The sequence below is a fragment of the Uranotaenia lowii genome, chromosome 3 (genome assembly GCF_029784155.1).
Source record: "Uranotaenia lowii strain MFRU-FL chromosome 3, ASM2978415v1, whole genome shotgun sequence".
NCBI classification, from domain to species: domain Eukaryota; kingdom Metazoa; phylum Arthropoda; class Insecta; order Diptera; family Culicidae; genus Uranotaenia; species Uranotaenia lowii.
In genome coordinates, this window is record NC_073693.1 from 186353750 (window position 1) to 186378122 (window position 24373).

General features: G+C 38.3%; 1 protein-coding gene across 1 annotated transcript in view; it reads right to left on the reverse strand.

The window, feature by feature from the left end:
* The window catches only part of LOC129750640 (GRAM domain-containing protein 2B-like), a 126487-nt gene that overhangs the window by 81006 nt on the left and 21108 nt on the right, over positions 1-24373 (reverse strand). Inside the window, exon 2 of the mRNA XM_055745643.1 lies at positions 24095-24178. Within this exon, the coding sequence (XP_055601618.1) occupies positions 24095-24178 (84 nt within the window). The remainder of the gene's footprint in view (positions 1-24094; positions 24179-24373) is intronic.

Sequence of the window (24373 nt, forward strand, 5' to 3'; positions counted from 1 at the left end):
CTATTCTGCTCAGTTTTTTAGTACTTGTGCGTTCGAAATGGCGACAAATGCTACAGGATTGAGACAAAGATTCGAAAACCGATACCAAGAATTGCGCCCTGAATTGCTTGAAGGGAATGATTTAGATTCAGAGTTGATAATGAGAAGTGTAGAAGTTACTGGTGATCCATCCTTGACCAGACGTCGACGGATCTTAAGAGATTTATTGAGGCAGGAGAGAGAAAGAGGTACACCGGAAATGATCGTACCGAGTACTCCAGAGGAGGAAATAAGTGTTTGTCGAGACAGAGTCATTTATTTAGAACAATCCGTTTTGAATTCTAATAGAGTTGCTCCTAAAGTGAAACATACATTACTGCACTTAGCTAATCGGTTGGCCGTTTTAGGAAGTAATGCTTTGGCCCCGATTAATGAAGAAGCTGGTAAACTCTTAACCCGTGTTTGCGACCATTTAGACAAATATTTCCCTTCAAATATCCCAGATACCACTCCGATTCAGGATATAGTTGATGAGTTATTCGACAAGGCTGAGGAGGGAGAAAGAGGTATTTCATCGCCGGAACAAGAAGCCATTGAATGTCTGAAGAGAATGGGCCTCATTTCGACAGACCTTGCAAAACCTGATGTTAACATCTTTCGCGATTCGTTAATAGCACTTGAAAAAGAACTTATCCAACTTCGCAGTAAAACATCCTTGAATGAACGAACCCATTTAGAAAAAACAACCGTAACAAATCCGTCGATCAACCAAAATACAAGTAGTGAACCTTATACCGGAACAATACCGAGGCTCACTGACGTCACCGTCGAGTGTACTGTCGTGACCAATCAATATGCAAGACCAATAACCACCCCCGCGATTACTTCGGATTATAATCCAGTTTCAAGCGTACCGCGCCCATCGATAAATCCTACCACGACCCCATACCCTTACAAATTAACAGAATATGCCAGTTATGACAGTGTTAGAGATCCCACACCATACCCTTTCACCCAGCCGTGGTTCAACCGATCGTCAATTAACGGAAATTCGATGTCATTGATACCTACTAAAGTACCCACCTCTATTACACCCCAAAGTATGTCGAATGCATGGCCCAACTTACCATATTCGCGCGGCCAAGCCCTTTTCGAACCTACTACGCTTGCCTCGTACCAGGTGACAATGTCACAGTGGCCAAATTCATTCAGCCAATCTCCACCCACGTTTTCTCAAACCACAGCTATGCCGCAAGTCTCGTTTCCGGTTCCACCACAGAATATACATCCGTCAGTATCATATCCGAACCCATACCCACCTTATAATGTTCCACCTTGCATGCATCTACCCGACCGAAATGTCGCGGTCGCCCACAAAACACTTCCAGTTTCGTTATGGAAAATTGAAAAATACTCCGGTACAGATCGAGGAACAAAATTAAACGAGTTTTTAGCATTAGTTGAGCAATTGGCGCTCTCAGAACGCGTGTCTGAACAAGAACTGTTCGATTCGGCGTTTCATTTGTTTGAGGGACTAGCTAAAAGCTGGTATATGAGCATGAGACATCCTTACCCCGGTCGTTTGATGAATTGGCATCATCTAGTATGGGAGTTGAAACGTAATTTTGCCCATCCGGAACTAGATGCCCTTCTTCGGTTTCAAATATATCAAAGAAGGCAACAAAGAAATGAAACCTTCCAAGATTACTATTTTGCGATGGACAAAATGTTCCGAAGCATGATGCATCCTATGGAAGATCGCGAAAAGCTCGATATTGTAAAGCGCAATCTTAGGAACGATTACAAGAAATCACTTTTGTGGCAACCGATTTTTAATCTACCCCAGCTAATTGAGGCAGGCCACGTTATCGACTCGTCGAACTTCGCCATGTATAACCAGGTATTCGCTTCAGAACGTGCCGTTAATTTAGTAACACAAAACAACCCAGTAAACTCACAATCAGAACATTCACGATACCCACGATCCAATCAAAATCGCAATGAAAACTGGCGCGATAAACCTAAAAACTCATCCCGCGAAAATTACCCCTTTAAAAAGAATTCAGATAACGCTAGATCCGTTTCTGAACCGAAGAAAACTCCTACGCCCGAGAACCAACCTGGTCCGTCGCGACCGCGTCGCACAATCGACTACCTCGTTGAGGGTTTCACACCACCACCCGCTAACGTGTGTCTGAATTGCCGACAGGTCAATCATCAGGTAGAAGAATGCAGATCGCTCAATGGTCTAATTTGTTACATCTGTGGCTTCAAAGGCTTCGACACACAGAACTGTCCGTACTGCCAAAAAAACGGTCGTCCGACACTCGAAAAGCGCCGAGAGTCGAAAGACCTCGCGTAAACTCCCCCACACCTGAACTAAGTTTACTCAACTGCGAACCAGTTAACCCAGATTGGTATACAAGCGAGACATCTGAAATCCTACAAATTACAATTCAAAACTCAGGCGACAATCGTCCATACGCCTGGGTGTACATTCATGATATACGCATCAAGGGTTTGCTCGATTCAGGTAGCAATCAGACTTTAATCAGTGATAAGTTACACACGCGTTTGCGTAATACAAAATTACACGCTTTGCAGAAGAAGATGGAATTAAGATCGGCTGATGGGGGTAAATTATCCATTTTGGGTGAAATTTTCATTCCTTACCATTTTGAAAATCAAATTAAAATAGTTCCCACACTTGTCATAAAAGATCTACTAATTGATTGTCTTTTAGGTATGACCTTTTGGTCCAAATTCAATATATATCCTCAGGTGCAGTGTGCCCTTCTGCATGAAGAGAGTGGCGCTGAACCTAGAACCCCTGAATATATACTTACCCCTGAAGAAACCGAAAAGCTAGAAGAAATCAAACGCCTATTCCAAGTGGCCAAACCTGGTTACTTACCAATCACCCCGCTAGCACAACACTCCATTGAAATAGCTGAAGAATGGAAAGCTAAACCACCCGTTAGACAGTACCCTTATACAATGTCCCCAAAAATACGAGAGAAAGTGGTAGAGGAGATCAACCGGATGCTAGAGATAGGAATCATCGAACGTTGTCAGTCGGACTGGTCGCTGCCGGTGGTTCCTGTTATCAAGCCCTCTGGAAAAGTCAGACTCTGCCTCGATGCTCGTAAGTTGAACGAGCGAACCGTTCGAGATGCATATCCGCTACCTCATCCTGGAAGGATATTAGGGCAACTACCTAGAGCTAAGTACTTAAGTACGATAGATTTGTCGGAGGCTTTCCTCCAAATCCCCTTAGAACCCAAATCTCGAAATTATACCGCCTTTAGCATTCAAGGATCAGGAATGTACCGGTTCACTCGATGTCCGTACGGATTGGTAAATAGTCCTAGTCGGCTCGCTAGAACCATGGATTTAGTATTAGGTAATGGAGAATTGGAACCGTTTGTCTTTGTCTATCTCGACGACATAGTTGTAGTTAGTGAGACATTGGAACACCATCTGCAACTATTAGCCGAGACAGCCAAAAGACTTAGAAGGGCCAATCTCTCCATTAACCTGGACAAATCTCACTTCGGAGTAAACGAGTTACCATTCCTAGGATACCTACTATCGATTGATGGTTTGCGCGCAAACCCAGAAAAAATCCGACCCATCGTTGAGTACGAACGTCCAATAACCGTCACCAAATTGCGCAGGTTCCTAGGAATGGCTAACTATTATCGCCGTTTCATCGAAGATTTCAGCGGGACTACGGCCCCGTTGACGGACTTATTGAAAACAAAAGGGAAAACCATAACCTGGTCTGACCAGGCGGAAGAGGCATTCTGTTCAATAAAAGAAAAGCTTATTACATCACCCATACTCGTTAGCCCTGACTTTGATAAGGAATTTACCATTCAAACCGATGCCAGTGACGTAGCCGTCGCTGGCGTACTGACGCAAAGCCAAGATGGCCAGGAGAGGGTCATAGCTTATTTTTCGCACAAGCTAAGTACTCCTCAAAGGAATTACCATGCTTGTGAAAAAGAAACTTTGGCTGCTCTCTTGTCCATCGAAGCTTTTCGTGGGTACATAGAAGGATCACACTTCACCTTGGTCACGGATTCTTCTGCTCTGACCCATATCCTTCGTACCAAAGGGAAGACCACATCACGTTGCAGTCGTTGGAGCTTGGCTCTGCAGCAATACGACATAACCATCAAGCACCGGAAAGGCAAGGACAACGTGGTTGCTGATGCGTTATCAAGGTGTGTTGCTGCAGTGTCAGCCGAAACGGTCTCAACGTGGTATGACGACCTGAGGAAGAAGGTTATGAATCAGCCGGACGAATACGTAGACTTCCAGGTGAAGGATGGACTTCTATACAAATTTGTGTCCACCCCAAACCTCCCCTACGATCATCGGTTTGAATGGAAATTAGTCGTCTCTCCGGAAAAACGCGCTTCGATTCTCAAAGAATGTCACGATGAATCAATGCATCTAGGAACCGACAAAACTATGGCAAAGGTCAAGTTGAAATATTATTGGCCAAAGATGTCGAAAGAAATTAGAGAATATATCAAAGCTTGTACCATTTGCAAGGAAACCAAACCTGCCTCGGTTCCTGTCGTGCCTACCATGGGGGACCAGAAACTTACTACTCACCCTTGGCAAATCATCGCGGTCGATTATATTGGACCACTTCCTCGAAGCAAGAAGGGGAACCAGCACATACTGGTGGCCACTGACCTATTCAGTAAGTGGTGTATGCTGATCCCGGTGCGGAAAATTGATAGTACTTCACTTAGTACTTACCTCAGAGACCAATGGTTCTTCCGCTATTCCACGCCGGAGACACTTATTTCAGACAACGCGTCCGTTTTTCGATCCAAACAGTTCAAGGATTTTCTCGGAAAGTTCGGAGTGAGGCATTGGTTGAACTCTAGATACCACTCTCAGGCGAATCCGGTTGAGAGGGTGAATAGGACAATCAATGCCGCAATCCGAACTTATGTCCGAGAAGATCAGAGACTCTGGGACAGTAAACTTTCCGAAATTGAAACCGTTCTGAATACGACCCGACATTCATCGACCGAACTGACTCCGTTCTTTATAGTTCATGGCCACGAGGCCTTTACAAAAGGGTCTGACCATCGCTGGGTCAATAGTGCTGACCAAACCAATTTCGAGCAAAGAACCAATCATCAAAAGGAGTTGTTCTCAAGAATATATGAGCTAGTTCAGACTAATCTGAAAAAAGCTCATGAATCGGGAAAACAGAGATATAATCTCCGTCATCGTCTAAATTCCAAACCATTCGAAATTGACCAACTGGTGTACAAGCGAAACACCAAACTATCAAACGCCGCAGAAAAATATAATGCCAAATACGGCCCTGTGTTTCTACCCGCACGAGTAGTACGACGCATTGGTAGCTCATCCTACGAGCTTGAGGATACCAATGGTAAATCCCTGGGGGTGTGGCCGGCGGCCCACCTCAAACCAGGGTAGTTTATTCCATAAGGTTTTTGTAATCACTAGCACCAAGACTCCGATAATTCTCCTCCCTAGACTTTTCGCCAAATATCGTTCGGCAGTCGCGATTTGTTTCCTTCTATTTCCAGTTGCGCCCGAAGACATTCAAAGGCCTCCCCATAAGGGCCCATCTCCAGCAGTTGGCGTGGGAGTAGAGTATAGGAAGGCTGAAAAAAACGAAAAAAAATTACTTTACTTGGTTCACTTTGCCCACTTTCACTTTCATGGGTACTTACCATCGTTCCCCGGAATTAGCAGGACAAAACCCCCAGATTGATCCAGATTGTAGTCTCCGTTTAGTAGCTGCAGGTCCGCCTGATTCGAATCTGAAAGAAAAACACCAAATTCAACTGATTTGGATTTCAATGTTTGTTTACCTTCATACTTATCAGCACCCACCAAAATCTTGTTAGAATCTCCGGAAACCGTTCAATTTTTGCGGAAAATCCTCACTCTCCCGTCCAGTGGTTTCGGATATCGTCTAAAAATTCCAAAATCGCATTAGAAACGGGGAAAACAGTACACCAAACGGAGTAAATTACGCGTTTCAATTCACTTTTACTTTCTGTTGTCGTTCAGAAAAAACCGAATGACAGTTTTCCGTGTTTACATTCGTAATGGTTCGTTTCATTCCGACGTGGCCTAACACTGCTGATCACATCCCCATACAACAGTGGCGTGGGTTTAGTAGTCCACTTTTTCGGAATAAAAGTTTTCGGATAAAAGTGTGGTAAAAGTTGTATAGTTGAGTTAGAAAACTTTCCATTGAAGTATTTAATGGCGAATGATACTGGATAAATTGGCAGGTCAATCGTGTGCCAGTTGTTCGACTGGGCGTGTTTATAATTCAAGGTGGCTGCGCTGGAGACCGGAGTCAACGCGACGCTGATGGTCAGTACACGGTGGCTCGATCCTGAGCCATGCGCCAAATTTGAGCGGAGTTGTTTCACAACACTGATGCCCTATGACCCCGCACAATCCTGGATTATAATCACGTTTCGGTCATTTTCAACCCAAGGCGATTGAGCCTTTCTCTTTCCCTTTTTTTTTTTTTCTTAAAAGGCAGTGTCGTATTTTGTCTTTAGAATTAAATTAAGTTGAGTGTAGTTTATTGAATGATTGATAAGCGTGAGTGTTAGTATGAATGTTATGGAGGACGCGTCCAATGATTGAGGATAGAGAGTGAATGAGGATGAATGAATGTAGAGTTAGGGTATTAGGTTTTCCTCTGCACGGAATGGAGGAGTTTAATGCAATTAATACAAGTCTAGGAAATTAAAGATTATGTTTTCCGGAGTTGAAAAGCAATGTAATGGGGATTTTCTCAAAAGGAGAGTCTAATGAAATACTTGAACGGCAGCAAGAAATGCTTAATGGGGGCACAAGATGGTTCAATCAGAAATTTTGTTAAAAACATTGGGTCCGGTTTCAAGGCGGATGGATGGCAACAGTTTAATTTGGAATTGATCGAAAGAGACATTGCACGGAAAAATTTCATTTGAAATTTTTCCTGGCCGATCTAGGGGAGGATTGTTACCGATTCAAACAATGTTGGCATTCGGTACCAATTCAATGGAGCAATAGATTTTTTGTTTTGTTTACGCGGTCTTGTTTTTTTTTATTTGGTTTGGTTTTGGCTCATTATAAGTAGATTTAAATTTAAATTTAGCCATAAAAAGTAGCTTGCCCAATATGCCCTAATCGAGGTTGACCGTCAAATGACAGGTGTCATTTGACGCATATGACACCGGATCCAGAAAACCCGAGAGAGAAAAGAGCGGGAATCTGGAGGCTTATGCGTGAACGAAGGCGGATGTCTCGTTCACTTACATCGGGATACGGAAACAGTGAACACCTATCAAAAAAGTAATCCTCACGAAAGTTTCGGAGTTTTGTGTGCGGAGTGCCCGGCCAAGAAGGCCGAGAAAAAGGGATAAACCGTTGGTGCAAATCAGTTGTGCCGACTCGAAAATTGTGGCACATTTTAGTGAGGTACAGCTTCTACACTTCGCTACATTGTGTAAGCTGTGAGTACCCGGTTTTATCCCCATCCGTCTGGGAAAGCGTGACGTCGTTTCCACACGCTTTGCCCGGTTTTTCATATATCCCGACCGCACTGCTTGACCCCCAACTTAAGCAGCTCCGAACGACGTCCCTGCGTTGCGAAAACACCCGGTTAGGCCGGAATACACCAGGCGATCCACGGCCCACATCTCCATTTGTTGTGGTTCGTCTACCAGCTCCCGGTCAACATTCACCACAGCGTGGTTGGCCCGTAGCAGCCGAATCCAGCGGACGCTGCCCGGTTCCCTATCGGCTGGAATTGGAACCAAAGTGGAAGGCTTCTCCAGAAACAACGAAGCGATTTCTCCATCGATGGCCATCGAAAACTTCGGACGGAAAACCCCGGTGACGGCAGAAAGGGCAAGTTGAATAAAATGGTAAAACCGTATCTTTTATGTTATAAATTAGTAGTGTTTAATGAGCCCTGTGATTTGTCTTGTTCGATTGTGTTGGTCCGCTTTGTAGACAGTGTTTGGTCGTTTCCGTCCTCCCTGAGAACGTGCGCCGACCCTGAGAACGTAAGTATTTGAGTTGAGCTGGCAGGAAGTAGATGACCAAGTCATAAACTTTCATGACCAACGAACTCATCACAATGTTGTGTACGAACAACCAAGCCACGAATACACGCTTCGTAACCAGGCCGCCCTCACAATTGATCGACCGCCTACTGAAATGGCTCGAAAAGCATTTCCCTACTATAGTAAACACGTTTACAACAATCTTCCTGGAACTCTCAGGGAAGAAACGAATGTCAAGAAATTTAAAACAAAGCTGAAGCAATACATAAGAACCAAGATAGAAAGATACTTTAACTAATTAGCTCTTATGTTGAAGTACCCGATGACTCATAACTGTGAGCCATAGCCGATAAACGCTTCCTTCAAAGAGATTTATCTCACTGGAAGCAATGTGAAATACGCACTTCCCATCATTCACATGTCCAGAATTGCCAACACCTACCCTACAAGCTGTTTTTATAAGCTTTACAATGTTTGTATTTCTTTTTCGTTTCCGCCCAACCGCCACCGCCTCTAACCGCCACCAGCCACCACCAACCGCCACCACCAGCCACCGCCACCACCCGCCAATCGCCATCACCCCCGTCCATCCACAATTTAATGAAAAAATGAATGAAAAGTGAAATGTGTTGCTATACTAACGAAAGTCATGTACAATATTGTAAAACAAAAAAACGAAAAAATCAAAAAAAAAATTAATAAAGAATGATGAGGAGGTTTTGCGCCCACTGGAGCAGAGCCTCAGCAAGAGGAGCACTCCCGCGGGCTTTTCCCTGCTCAAAAAGAAAAAAAAAATTTCTATACTAATTTAAACGCCTGAATGGCGACATCACTTAGCATGCGTTTATGCTCTGCGGCTGGGAAGGATGGGCTGCTAGAAATCCATTCCAGTTCATTCATAAGAAAAGCAAACTTTAAGGAGTATTTATTGAAAGATTGATATATCAAAGAATACTATTTTTTTATTTTGTAGAATAACATATTTGCTGTTATTTTTATTTCGCATCTTTTTCATATGTTCGCCAACTGGTTCATCGAAAAAACTAGTATTAGTGCTGAGTTATCTGTTGAGCGATTCAAAATATACTGTAGGGAAAACTTTTGAAAATAGCAAATCATTCATCTTTCAACATACAAAACACAGGGTTGTGCTTTTTTTTGTTTCGTGCATATACAACATTAGACAGAGTCGATTTGAGGTCCTTTCTTTCATGCTTCGTCTTTCATACTACAGTCTTACATACTTTCTGCTGAAATACTCAGTCGAAAACTTTAACTTAGTATCTGTTCAGCAGAACAAAATATTCCCTTACTAAAATAAATATTAAAATTTACTCATGTAAACATTTCTTTAAAATTCTGCGAAAAATCGTGGATAAGTTTTGAACCAAAAAGAAGGTTTTCAGATCTCCGGCTTTGAGAAATTCGAAAATGACCCCAAATTGACACAATCTAATGCACATAACTAATTGTAGGATTTCGACCAACAATTAATTCGAAAGTGTTAGTTTATGTTAGAACCTTGATCAAAAGGGTGCAAGTGATTTATTCGTCAAAAATTAGCTAAACGCAAACTCAAAGGCATGGCTAAAATAAAATCTATATAAGGAGTATATTTGAAAAAAAAAATCAACTTTTGTAAATAACTTTTAAATGCTTGGATGGAAACTGATTTAATTTCCAGAGAAACTGCCTCGTAATGTAATGTGTACGTGTGCATAATTTGGTGGCAATTTGTCAAGTGGTTTTTGAGATAGCGTCCAATACAGAACTTTTGACAATTTTTTTTGGGCCGGATCGAGAAAAAATCAGAAAAGTCCCAGTGGGAGACCCAATAAGTAACAGCTGAAAATCAACTATCAGACCAAAGTTCATAAGGTAAATCGTTTAAAGAGTTCTATCGGATCTAACAGAGAGCTAAAATTTGTATAAAAGTGAAAATGGTTGATTCTATGAAGTTAAGCAACGCGAGAGGTTTATTCAAGTTCAATCGAAAAATTTCAATGGGAAAGTGATAAAAAAGGTAACTTTTTCTGACTGATTCATTTAGCTGACTAATAAACAGGCCTGACTTCATTTCTAGAAGGTAGAAAAGATGCTCACCGGTTGAATAAACAAAATACGGTGGTCAAATCGTGCGCAAAGTATTTGGACCGCTAGTGGGAGATATTTTGAAAAAAAATCGTAATAGACAGTAAAACGAAATTTTTAGCGAGCACCTGGCAGGTTTCCATCAAGAAACTTTTTGTTGACAAGTCTGAGGCTGACGATCTGTGGAAGTTGCAAATCAGTGAATGTGTCAAAACGATTGACACGATGAATAATTAAATGCAACCGTTTTCCCTGCATAGCACTTCAATAGGTCCCACAAAGTTTATATTCTATTTTGATTGGATCTGAAATAGTTCCATAACGCAAAAACTGTGGTGGAATGATTTTTAGAAAGTCAAATATTTTGTTCTGTGCCGATGGAGGACAACCGTCTAGTTTTGTCATAACTTCAACCAAATTAAAAATATTGATCAATTTTTAAGGTCAAGCTTCGAGAAGTAGAAAACGTTTTGAAAATAGCCTTGTTTTGGAAAAAAAGGGTTTATAGTATACATTATAGTATAATTTATAGGACTTTATAGGACGCTATTTAAAAAATTACTTTTCATAACGCCACAAAAATTTGCACGTGTAAACATTTTAGGCAGCTTTGAAAAGCTTCATTTCAAAGGTAATGTCACCGATGCCGCCGCCGATCGTGGCCTAGAGGATAGCGTTTAAGTCTTCTAAGCCAGAGATTATGAGATCGAGTTTCGGTCACGGCATAAATAGAACTCTTTCTGTGGGCTGGCGGTGTTAGCAGTAGTAAGATGCTAGCCATTATATCTTTGAAAGAGGAACACTTTAGTCTTAAGTAGAATTTAGATCTTTTCAAAGAAACATGATCCATATTCCATGGCCGTAGGAACGGGGGGTGTTTTGGGGGTTAAACCCCCGCAACACCTCCCCCCCCCCCCCCCATGAGGGTCCAAAAATGTCAAGCAAAATGTTCTTCTCTAAACTCGAAGTTTTAAATTCATAATAAAATTTCGATGAACGACTCAAGTTAATCAAGAGTAACAATCTCGACTCAGAACTAAGACCAAACCCTCGAAATCTACTACCTTCATTCATTTTTTTTTAATTAAAAAAAACTTATCACTCTCAGGACTTATTTTCGAAAGTAATGATTTGAAATGAATATATAAGAGCTAACTAACGAATAATGAGATACTTTTAGTATCACTTTTTTTCACTATTCTTTATGTATGCATTTTTCAAGCAAAAGTTTTCTAGAAAAACAATTTCCCTTATGAGGCAGTTCCTCCTACGGCCCTTCTGGGATCCTTTATGTTTGTTTTCGTATTCACAAAACAAAGTACATGCAGGGGTTTCGTCCCGCGTAAAAAAAAAACCCGCCTTAATTCAAAAATCCGCGTTAATTCGAAAATCCGCGTAAAAAAACCTCATTAATTCGTAAATCCGCGTAAAAAACCCGTAATTCGAAAATCCACGTAAAAAAATCATTTTAATTAAAAAATCCGCCCAAAAAAGCACGTTAATAAAAAGAACGCGTAAGAACCATGATTATTTAAAATTTGCGTACAATGATCGTTTATTTTTAAGATAAAAAACAAAATCAATAAGGTAAACAGAACAGTAGAATATAGTGAGGCTTATTTGACAGTGTGGAATTCAGCTCGATAAAACAATACGCATTATGCGGATAGAAATAAATTCAGCTTTTTAATCTTTTTTATCAGTCTCTCTTTTACTGTGTTCTCGGTGAGTTCCTCTTCTTCGTCTCATATCTCATGTCTCAGATCTCAGGTCTCATATTTCAGGTCTCATATTTCAGGTATCATGTCTCAGGTCTCAAGTCTCAGATCTCAGGTCTCAGGTCTCATGTATCACGATCTTAGTCTCAGAGCTAAGATTTTCCCAACTACAAAAAGATTTGAAGTTTTTTCCTTTGAAATATTTTCTCTTAAAAACCGTGTCAATTCGCAAAATCCGTAAAAAAAACCATGTTAATTCGAAAATCAGCATAAAAAAACCGCGCTCATTCCGCGAAAAAAAGTCGCGTTAAAAAATACCGCGTGAAAAAAACCCGCTTTTAAAAAACCTCAATGAATTGCATTTTTTTTTTTTTTGAATACACACCTTATATGAAAATGACTCGAAACCTACTGAATCGATCAATGTGAAATTCGGTATGTCTGAGTTTTTGAGGTCGGAGGTGGTTTCTAAAATACTTTTAAACCGTTTCGACTTAAAGAAAGGGGGGCTCCTATACAAAATAATAAAAATATGACACAATCCGAACACTTTCCAGAAACTACTGAACCGATCAACTTGAAATTTGGTGTGTAGCTCTTTTCAAGACCGGGAAAGGTTTCTATGATACTTTCAAACCCTTCCGAATCCAAAAAGGAGGGGATCCCATACAAAATTAACAAAAATTTGACAAAATTTTATCAATCCTCGAATAATTTTTGTTAAAAAATGATTAACGTAAGCGTTTAGAAATAATGAGATGATCGACAAATAAGTTTTCACCAAATTAGATGAGCTATTGTAATGATAGACGAAGTAAACAGTTATACAAAACGAAGACTCTCATATTCAATAAATGTAACAAATCAACGAATTCCTAAAAAAAATCCAACGTTTTAGTGTTTTCATAAATTTTAACACACTTTTGGATCATGTAAAATTTTTCCTGTATTTTAATCGTCCTCCCGCTTCAAAAAGGGGCGATTTTTGTATTTTAAAGGTTTAGTTGTATCGAAGATCCCTCCTATTTTTTTTCTAAAGGGTTGCTTTTTCAACCTTCAACCTTTAAGTTACGTTGAGACTCAAGACAAAATAGTTCAGTTTTGAATAATGTTGAAATTTATTTTTAAAATGAAGTATATTTTGATTAAAATAATTTTAACGAACTTAATTTTTTCCATGAAAGAGGTAGCAAAGCACACCGGGTCAGCTAGCTATTTTGATATATTTCAGCTCTTTAAAAAACGGCTTGGTTGTGAAAATCAAATTTTGTTTGAATTCAGAGGGGTGCAAGTAAATTTCCTATTACACTTCTTATTATCGTTTTATTTGAAACAGATCTGTTGTAATCAATTCAAAGATAGACACCATCGTATAATTTTATTTTCGTGTAGCCACACTTTTTCACATAGTGCGATGGCAGAGCGCGTCGCGAGTCGCGAGATCAATGCGGGAAGAAATGCAAAAAGAGAGAGAGGGAATCAAAAGATCAACCGAAAAATATAGGTGAAGGAAAATAAACATACACGATAAATACGCTGTTCATTCATTACGCTACACGCTGGCTGGCTAAATTCGCAGAAGGTCACATCCGGATGAGGCCGTATGAAAGTAGTTGCCTAATACAAAAACCGTTTCGGTCGTAAAACAAAGCAAAAGTGAAAAAAAAACGCCACGATTTCGCTTCAGGAAGCACACTCACTTTACCGAAAACCGAAGCGACACACTCCACGGCGGCACTGCTCCGCGTATTAATAATTTGCGCGAGACGCTAGCTGATACTGAGCCGAGTAAATGTTTGCAAACTTCAATTAAAAATTTACCCTCAGTCAGAACGCGCTATCCTCTTTGAGACACTAACACACTCTCGAATTGTTATAATCGTTCTGTGGAAAAAAATCTTACAAAAACAGTTTGTTTTAATACAAACGTTTTTTTTTAAATAGCCCTCGTGGCGTGGAAGCTTCAATTCAGGCTTAAGATTATTAAGCACGCGCCATCAGCTAGAATATGGCCGATAAGATACGCGTTTTCAATTCAACTGGATTGAACGTTCTGTTCTATACCGTATGATGAATAATATTACATGCTCCATTTGTAAAGTTTTATTTCTAGCTTCACTCAAAATGGCCTACAATTAAGTTATCAAAATGTTTTGTACGATCAATGGAGGATTATCGCTCACTTTCAATAACCTTCATTCAGCATCTATACCGCGCATAATGGGAGAGATAAATAATCGAATGGTTAACGTTTCTCACAGGTAAAGGTGAAATAACACGAGTGGTTTACTCTAAATAATTCTAAGGCCATCCGTCGTAACCCTGAGTTTTAATAAGATAGTGTAGTGTGAGGTGGGTTTAGTTTGTTCGAAGACAAGGTTTTTTTTTTGGTAGAGAATGGGCATTATTTAACACAATAAAGAAAGGACGTTTGAATTCAACCCCTTTGAGCATTGTTTACCGCTTCGGCATGTTTTAACCCTCATCCGACCCAGAAATTTTTACCCGTTAGAGTTTTTGAAATGTCAATTTGACACTCCTGACTTAAACCGCAATATCCTTTTGTTTTTCAACCGATTTGCACAAAATTAATAATATTAGAAACGTAACGTAACTCAAATATGTTTTTTTTTTTTCAGACAGTAATCAGCTACAACACATCAGTTTTCCATTATTCAAAGTTTATGAAATTTTTTTGAAGAGGTTGTATATAAAACACAACCACAACGTTTTCGTAGAATTACGACATCTTTATTTTCTCTATTTCATTTCATTTCCCGAGAATTTAATGTTTTATAACAAGTTCGTTCATAAGCATTTTTTAAAAGTTTGTATTAATGAGACCTCGAAGATTTAACAATAAATAAATAATTAGTTATTCTACCTCCTATGCGTTGAACGTGCATATGTTTAGTTCAAAAGTTTCCGAGCATCTACCTGATTGAATTTGCTGAACCAATTGAGCAAAACAGAAATAAGTTCAAAAGATCTCTAATTTTGCAGAAGTAATTAAAAATGCATGAGGAACAACCCATATGAGTCCGGCTTTGATCTACGAAGAAAGGCGAAAAATGAACTAGTCTAAAATACGCGGATGCCGGACCTGAGTACTTGAGTGATTCGTTTTTCCAAATTACAGTGACAGAGATACGTATTACATTTACCACATTCCAGATCACATGAAGCCATGATACGGGGTATGATGTTCACGACATTGAAGATTTGTCGTACTGTAATATCTAAAGAATGTAGGTGAGCGCAAAACTGTGGTGAATCCGTGCACACATGGTGGAATATCTACATACATACATGTTTTTCTCATACATGAACGGAAATTTCGTGATCTAGAAAATCCATTTATAGTTAATGATCTTATCTGCAAATTTAAATGAGAATTTCAAGCATTGGATACGCCGTTATTGATAGATTTTTTTAAAAACAACATATAAAAAATAATAATTTAAGAACAAAGATTTTTATTAAAAAGTATTACAGCTTTTTAACAACTAAAAAACACTATAATTTTTTTTTTATTAATATTTCACTGTTAGCAGCACTGTTCATTGCCATGTTGGCGGCACAATAGTTAAATAATGCATCTTTAAGTCATTTGGCTTAAAAATTTGGTGATTGTTAAACGATAAAAAAAAAACCGAAGCTTTGAGTGAAACTTCTCAAAGGTAAGTTTTTGGGTCAATCTACAGAATTTGTCGGTTTTCAAAATTCGACATGACTGACCCATTTGGCTGCCACCCTAGTGCTTATGTATGCCATTTTCCATCAGGATGTGAAGTTTGTTAATCTGTTAATTCACCAAAAATTAAGCAATAAAAATGCTATTCCTTTCGAAATCTGTTCACTTTTTATGTTTGTATAACGATAATTAGATTTGATTATTTTAATATTGTATGGAATTGTGGTGATTATTGTTTTTGTGATCTTAAATACAAAGCCACCATTGGTTATATTGTAAAAAAAAGACTGCTGATTTCCTTATGCCAATGCCTGTGAATCAAAATTCAATATCTGCTAATATCCCTGGTGCCGTTTTAAACGCTGTACTTCTTCCTAAAAAGTTGAACATATGTCATGGAAATGCCCAAAGTTTGTGCGCTCGTAATTTGAACAAACTTGATGAGCTACGCTTAGCGTTGGTAAACTCAAAAGTAGACGTAGCTTGTTTTACTGAGTCTTGGCTTACTGATAAAAACAATGACAGCGAGTTCATGATACAAGGCTATACAACACATCGTAAGGATCGAAAGTATAAACGGGGGGGTGGAATTATCGTCTATTCAAAAGAACACCTTCAGTTGAAAACAGTTTTCCAAACGCAGGTGACACGTGATTCTGTAGACAAGACCGAGTGTTTGGCTTTAGAGATTCAGCTGAGATTTGAAAAAATATTGCTGTTAGTTTTTTACAACCCTCCAGACAACGATTGTGCACCGTTTTTTGAGCAAAAGCTTGATGATTTTTCTGTTTTGTACGAACATGTGATCGTGATTGGCGACTTTAATACTGACCTCTTGCGTCGAAGTAGGAAACGTACACTTTTAGAAACTGTTTTCCAAAACTTTTCGATGGCTGCCTTTAATAAAGAACCTACCTTTTTCCACGACAACGGATGCTCCCAGTTAGATCTTCTACTGACAAATAAACTCGATAAAGTCATACGTTTTGGACAAGTTAGTTTCCCATGTTTATCGCAGCATGACCTGATTTTCTGTTCGCTTGATTTTAACGTTGTAGACGACATCGTGGTAAATGTGTTCAGAGACTATAAAAACTCTGATATAACTGGTATTCATAACGCGTTAACATCACTTGATTGGTCTGATTTCTACGAGTCATCAAATCCAGATGACAAGACTGAGATTCTCAACAGAAACCTATGTATGATACACGAGAATTTTGTGCCTTTACGAACATCTTCTACACCCAAACCAACGAGTGCCTGGTTCAACCATGCCGTGCGACGATCTATATTGGAACGTAACTTAGCCTACAATGACTGGCGTAGAGCTCCATCGAATCTGAAAGAATTAAAACGACGACATTATAAAACTCTACGAAATCGTACCAACTCTCTAATTACGAGAACCAAAGCACAACTTTTGAATCGGTTTTTGGATGATCATTTACCTGCTGCCGTTCTCTGGAAACGTGTGAAGAGTCTAGGAGTTGGTAAAGTCAAGACAAATGAGGCGTGTAAATTCGATCCAGACGACGTAAACCGGATGTTCTCATCCTACTATTCGAGAGCAGATAGTCATGAGCCATACATAGGTGGAACAGAACCATCGCATCTGAACTTCTCTTTCCGGCCTGTACTCCATTGGGAGGTTGTTAACTCTATATGCGATATTCAATCAAATGCAGAAGGCCTAGATCGTCTGCCCATAAAATTTATCAAAATGGTACTGCCATTAATCATTCACCATATAACTCACCTTTTTAACTCTATTATATGTACCTCGATATATCCCGCTTGTTGGAAACGCGCAAAAATCATTCCCTTGAAGAAGAAGTCTCAATCAAACACAATTGAGAATCTAAGGCCTATAAGCATATTATGCGCCTTATCAAAATCATTTGAAAAGGTGTTGAAAAACCAGATATCCGCATTCATAAATGACCACAATTTGCTCACTGATACTCAGACAGGTTTTCGTAGAGGCCAAAGCGTGAAAACAGCGGCACTTCGGGTTTACGACTATCTTGTTTCTGCTGTGGATAAACAAAACTCTGGGGTCTTACTTTTGCTTGATTTTAGCAAGGCATTCGACACCATTTCACACAAAAAGCTTTGCGAAAAACTCAACGAACAGTTAAACGTATCTTCCCCTGCTGTGAAGTTGATTTCGTCATATCTGACAAACAGAACACAAACAGTTTTTTGCGGCGATAAATTCTCTCGGAGCACACCTGTGACATCTGGCGTACCGCAAGGGTCTATTCTTGGGCCTCTTCTTTTCACTTGCTACATAAACGATTTACCTCGTGTACTGCATCATTGTTCAATCCAATTGTACGCTGACGATGTTCAGCTCTACGCTGTTGACCGGAGTCAAAACTCACATGAACTGATCCGACGGGTGAATGAAGATGCCGAAAGAGTTGCTACATGGTGCTTTGGAAATGGACTTCTTGTGAATCAAGGCAAGAGCAAGGCTCTATATATTACGAAATCTAAGAGGCATGCCGCTTCTGGTGCTCTTCCTAATGTGATCATGAATGGCGAGCAAATTCTTTGGGTGAAATCGGCCAGCAACCTCGGTCACGTTTTCCATGAAAACCTGCTATGGGATGACCTGGTCATGCAACAATGCGGTAAAGTCTACGGTTGCTTGCGCTCACTTTACACAAATACTTTTTCTGCATCAACTAATACGAAAATTCGTCTATTTAAAGCGCTGATCCTCCCACATTTTCTGTATGGGGATGTACTCCATGTTCGCCCTAGCGCTGGGACGTTACAAAGATTAAATGTTGCATTGAATTGTTGTGTGCGGTACATCTACGGCCTAAACCGTTACGATCGGGTGAGTCATCTGCAAAGTAATCTTATCGGATGCCCTCTGAAAAATCTGTACGCCTATAGATCCTGTTTGTTCGTGAAAAAGCTTAGCTCAGCTCGTTACCCCCCCGCTCTATTCGAAAAGCTTACCAGCGCTCAAGGAAGCCGTTTACGAAACTATGTTGTACCAGCCAATAGAACAGTGTTGTATGCGAACTCTTTTTTCGTCCGAGGTGTTGTGAACTATAATTCCTTACCACCTGAACTGAAGCGTTTACAATCAGAAGCCACTTTCAAGCGAGCATGTCTGAACTTCTGGAAACAGCACCAAAGTTAGCACTTTTTCTAAGTTTGTAACTTAGATAAAAACGGCATATAAAATAGATTGTTAGATATAGGAAACCAAAATTAGTTTTAGGAAACCGAAGTGAACGATAAATACAAATGTAAATCACGCAAGTAGTAATTTAAAAGAATATTGCATTCTTACTCTACTGGAATAATAAACAAACAAACAAACAAAAAGATGCGAGACACTGCAAATAGAATTATGTTTGTTATCAACTGTATTTAAATATAGGTTTTTTTTCCAAACTTTATTTTAAAAAATGCACGATTTTTTAAAAAATCAAATCCATTTTTATCCTTTTTATGGAAGGCTTTTCCGAAATACTTATCAAAACATAATTTAAAATTATGAAAAATTCCAAAAGAATTACTATTTTTACCTTTTTTGTTCAGTACATGATACAAACAAAGGAAAGCAAAGAAGAAATTTATACTTAGAGCAAGTTTACCCGTGTGGAGAAAAAGTGGTAGTAGTTTTGACACTTGCAATACATTATGAAAATTTTACCATGCAAAAATGTTCTCAAGATCTTTGGGCGTTGTAATTTTCTACAGCACTGTTTCTAGTTTAGCCGTATGTGATAGAAATATTGCTATTTTTGCATCACAGCATGCGAAAATACACTGCACTGTAAACAATATTTGAAGGCGACAGGTGATAGAAATATTACGTTTTTGCATCACAGCATGCGAAACTACAACACGTGTTGCTAAAAAACTTGAAGGCCACAGATCTTGAAAATGTTTTTGAATGACAAAATTTTCAAAATGTGCTAAAAGTGACAAAATTTCCACCACACCAGTGAACTTGCTCTAAAAGTGTAGAAATTTCTACCACTTTTTCTTTTTTGTTGGGAAAAAGTGGTAGAAATTTTGTCACTTTTAGCACATTTTGAAAATTTTGCCATGCAAAAACATTTTCAAGATCTGTGGCCTTCAAGTTTTTTAACAACACGTGTTGTTAAGCATGCTGTGATGCAAAAATAGTAATATTTCTATCACACACGGCTGAAATAGAAACAGTGCTGTAAAAAAATACACCGCTCAAAGATCTTGAAATTTTTTTTGCATGGTAAACTGAACTCAAATTCACTCTTAAAATACCATCAAGACGCCATTCACCGCCCAGGCACCATTCACCGCCCAAAATCACCCTTTTGTGTGTATTTTGAAAAAACTGGGATGTTTTCTCCAAATATAAGACCTGTGTTCTGTGTCGGCATCATTGTTCGACCATTTCACTGAAAAAACATCACTTAATTATGCTAACTATAGCCAGAAATAAAATATTTGGTTTTTCGTTTCCGGTCAAATTATTGAATTGGACGCCTGTTAGCGAACTAAGCATTACTGTACTCCTAGGGCAAAAAGGGTTTTTGTTTACTAGATAGTACCTATTGGACCTAAAATCGACTTGAAACGATAGTTTTATTTTCGTAGAATAGATTTGCATCAAAAAATTTTCGATTTTTTCAATAATTGTTGTTTTTTGAAGCGTTTAGTGATGGGCGGTAATTGGTGTATAAAAAAAAGTGTGGGTTCCTAATGACCGGTAACGCACAATTTCTTTGTTTTTAACGCATGTATTGTGTCAAATGTGTAAATTGTAAGAAGCATTTAGTTTGATTATGTTAGAAAATGATGTTTTATCGCTTAAAGTAACCGGTTACTTGAGGTTGTTTGCCGGGAATCATCATTTTGTCAGTCAACGCACTTTGTTAAAATTTGTACTAAATTTGCGGAAAAATTTCACAAAATGTATTCTCTAGAGAGCCAAAATATGGTTTTGACAGCTCGTTGTATGGAAAATACTAAAAATAACAGTTTCCGTGTTGTTTAGATAGTTTTTCCTTGAGAAATCATTATCGATACCCGAAAAAGTCGAGTGGGCGGTAATAGGGCCAGTTGAACACCCCAAAGTTTAGTTAATTATTTTGAAAAGCGTACATTTTTCCCATTCCACTAAATTTTTTATTTAAAGTAGAGCAGTTTTGGGATGTATTGGAAAAGAAAGCGAATAAAATTCTGCCTTCGTTTTTTTATTACACATGTTTGTAGTTGAAAAACCGCTTAACTGGGCGGTGAATGGCGTCTTGATGGTACACATGATTTTTCACTTAAAAACAAGGATCCAGTGATTTTCTTCCATTCATGTGCGACATATTTATTTATACTTGGCAGTCATTTAAATTTCAAGTGGATTCATCCACGTTCACTTCAGTCGTCACTTGAATTTGAAGTGAGAAAAAATAATCACTTCCCTATCACTTGAATTTCAAGTGAATGTCGAGTTGTAATTGTGTTTATTTTCAGAGTTCAAAATGGCAAATTCTAAAGAGCAGCGTTTAAAGCTTATGCTGGATTTGGATTTTCCCAACTCTTTACTAGGCGATTTTGGCGGTAGTTTGTGTTAAACGTGATGTAAGAAATAGTTATTTAAAGGTGTTTTATCATGTTTCAGCTTGTGGGTTGGACTGGACAGATTTTCTGCTTTGCAGCATGGAAGATTTAGAAGTCGCACTATCCGCAGATCTGCCTTGGGATTACGATGGAATTTTCCAATCAATAAATTTATGGCGAAAGCGTAATGTAAGAGCATCTGTATGCGTGGTCTATTCTTGGGTCTAATTTATACAAGAATTGAACCAAAGAAATTAGATCCGATCCAATGAAAAAACTGGCAACTGCACTTGTGTTCCATTAACTGTCAAACGGTTTAGAACTGCGTCAAATTGGATCCAAATCTCATCAGTTTTGGATCAATCCTTATACCAGCTCTAAAAAAAGTTGAGTCGAAACTGGTATAATGGATCACCAGTGCGGTTGCTCGGGTCGGAATTTGGGTCTAAACCGGCTGTTTGGACCACGGATACAGGTGCTCTAAGTATTTGAAATCGAAGTGGTGTTCTATAAATGTTCTTTTATTTAAAAACGCGAGAGATAAAGCTTTGTTCATATTTCCAGAAAAAACGTTATACGTGATCTTTTCGAAGGAGGAAAATATCGGACCCGGAAACAAACCAATAGGTGGGAAAAAAAAGTTGGTTTGATTGATCACGGAATTCAGGAGTGTGTAGTAGAACATCCCTCAAGTCCTTTTGAACAAAAAGAATTGTTCGTTGTTTACGAAAAATATATCGTTGCGTCAACATCCGGTACTACGTCGGCCAATCCTCCAGCGTCCATGTTTAGAGTGAAAAATAGTTTTAATAATTGTTATTAGAATTAAGAAAGCATTTTGAATTAGAATTAAGTTTGTATTGTAAAATGATAGAATGAAAAAATATTAGTATTATAATATGTTTTAAATAGAGCATTAATCATTCGATAACGTTTATTAAATATATTTTTTTAATTCAGAACACTAAGCTCAAATGAAAAAAATATTGAATTAGAAAAGCAATGCTCCAGAACGACCATTTCAAGTTTCACTCCATATAAAATTAACTAGAAATTAACTTGAAACTTACTTGGAAATTCAGATAAATTTTACTCGAACGTCATAGTGTTCATTCACTTGACCGGTCACTTAAAATACAAATGAAATTACGTATGGCGAGAATTTACTACAGATGTCACTTACTTTTTAAGTGAAAATTCTTTTGCGTGTAAAATTTTCAAAATGTCAAAATTTCTACCACTTTTTCCCAACACCAGTGAACTTGCTCTTAGTAATGTTCAGAGCAAACATTTTTGTAGGTATATTTCTCAACAACTTTGTTATATGTCTCATATATATTATAGAATAATCGTATGAAACTCGAAAAAACAGCATTTACCCACCAAAGTGGAGGCAATATATTTATGTATTTTCAACTTCTGGCTTAAACGATAAGAGTGGTGGCGATATTCGACACCAAATTCATACATACTGAAAGAATGCAAGAGAGCACAAGTTTTTTATCTTAATGCATGCGAGCCGTTGCCAGCGACAATATTTACTGCCTCTGTTATTGGGCAATTCTTGCAAATACACCATCTGTTCTTGCAAATACACCATCTGATAGACTTTTAACCCATGTTTGGGATCAAGGGTTCCACTCCGATGCTTGGTTTGAACTTCGTGAGCATCCTAGAGTGGTTTTTTATACTGCTTAATCATTTGAGCAAAAAAAAAATTAGAAAATATCAACAGTTCATGAGCTTTCAAGTCGACAATGAAGATTGTGCAAAATTATTTTTACCATTTTTTTTTGCATCGTAAATATCTCAAACACATATTAACTTAAAAATCTGGCAAAATTAGGCAAGATAGTCCTTTTAATTACCAACACAACGCTGCCAAAATGTTGCATATCCGAGGTCTAGTACTTAAGGTAGCTAACACCAAATTAGGTGCCCAGATACTAAATGATCATAGCTTTAATCTTGATATTATGCTATCAAGGGGTGATATAATTTAGTTATTCTTGCATAGACTTTTTGTTATAATCTGAGATAATCTAACATCCTACGAGTACTAAATTATATCTCATTTTGATAGGAAAAAATTTAATATCAAAATATCTCATCTTGATATGATTTTGTTTTTCTTTCTGATCGGGAGCGGTTTAACCTATTCAAGACGGAGCAGTTTTTGCGGCATTCGTACTCTTGGCACTTTACTCTTAGATAACGTTCGATTTTCATCAAAATCAATCATTTTCATCAATCAATAGTTTCAAATAGACTATAGACACTCCTAAAATTTAAAAGGGTAAAAGAGTCTGGGCCGGATGATGATTAAGAGGAGAAGTTTTTTTTATAAGAAGTTAAAAATTATATAAAAATATCTTTAAAAAATATATGAAATTTTGTTTCATGCGTTTATGGGTAACATTGTTTTTTTATAATGGCTTATGAAATTTAGAATTTCAAAATTCGTTTTGATGTGACATTTTATTCAAAACAAAATTAGTCAAAAAGTTTTAAAAAATACCGTTTAAGAGTCGCTTTCCAATAGAAATAGAAAGAGAAGATATCCCTTAATGGTTGAATCTAATTTATAATTTAAAATTAAAAGCTAAATTACATTCAAATCGTAAATAATCACGGTCAACAGATGTTGCTATCACAGTAAAACACCTGCTCGGCACTGATTTGAACTTGAGCACAATGTGATAAGAAATCTGATTCCGTATCAGCGCTATACAGAACGAAAGTTGACAATCGAAAACACCTGCGCTAATTCTAATAACGGCAATTACCAATAAGTGAGTCAACGCAGATCTTATAAAATTAGAAGTTTAAAATTGGCAAGGCGAAGTTTCTGTTTAAAAAAAATGCAGGAAAATAATTTTGAGAAACGACAAGACTGATGTCAATTTAATTAATGATAAACAAATGATGCTGAAAATGAATTCAAAATCTTTTCAACTTACGCCTCGATGTCCAAGCGAACACATTCCGCTGCCACAATTCCGCTACGACAGGGAAGTCCCCGGGCGATGCCTTTGCGAGGCGACCTGCAAGAAATAGATTGATAGATGTAATGATGAAGTTGACATGTGATGTAGACTCCTAGGTAAAATGCATATTTTAATAGTTCCATTTTGATCGTTCGAGATGCAAAATGCGATTAACCTCAAAGAAGTTTCATTGTTTTAAAACGACCAAAGGAATGTTCTTCTGAATTAAAAAAATGGAGAATTAATATTAAT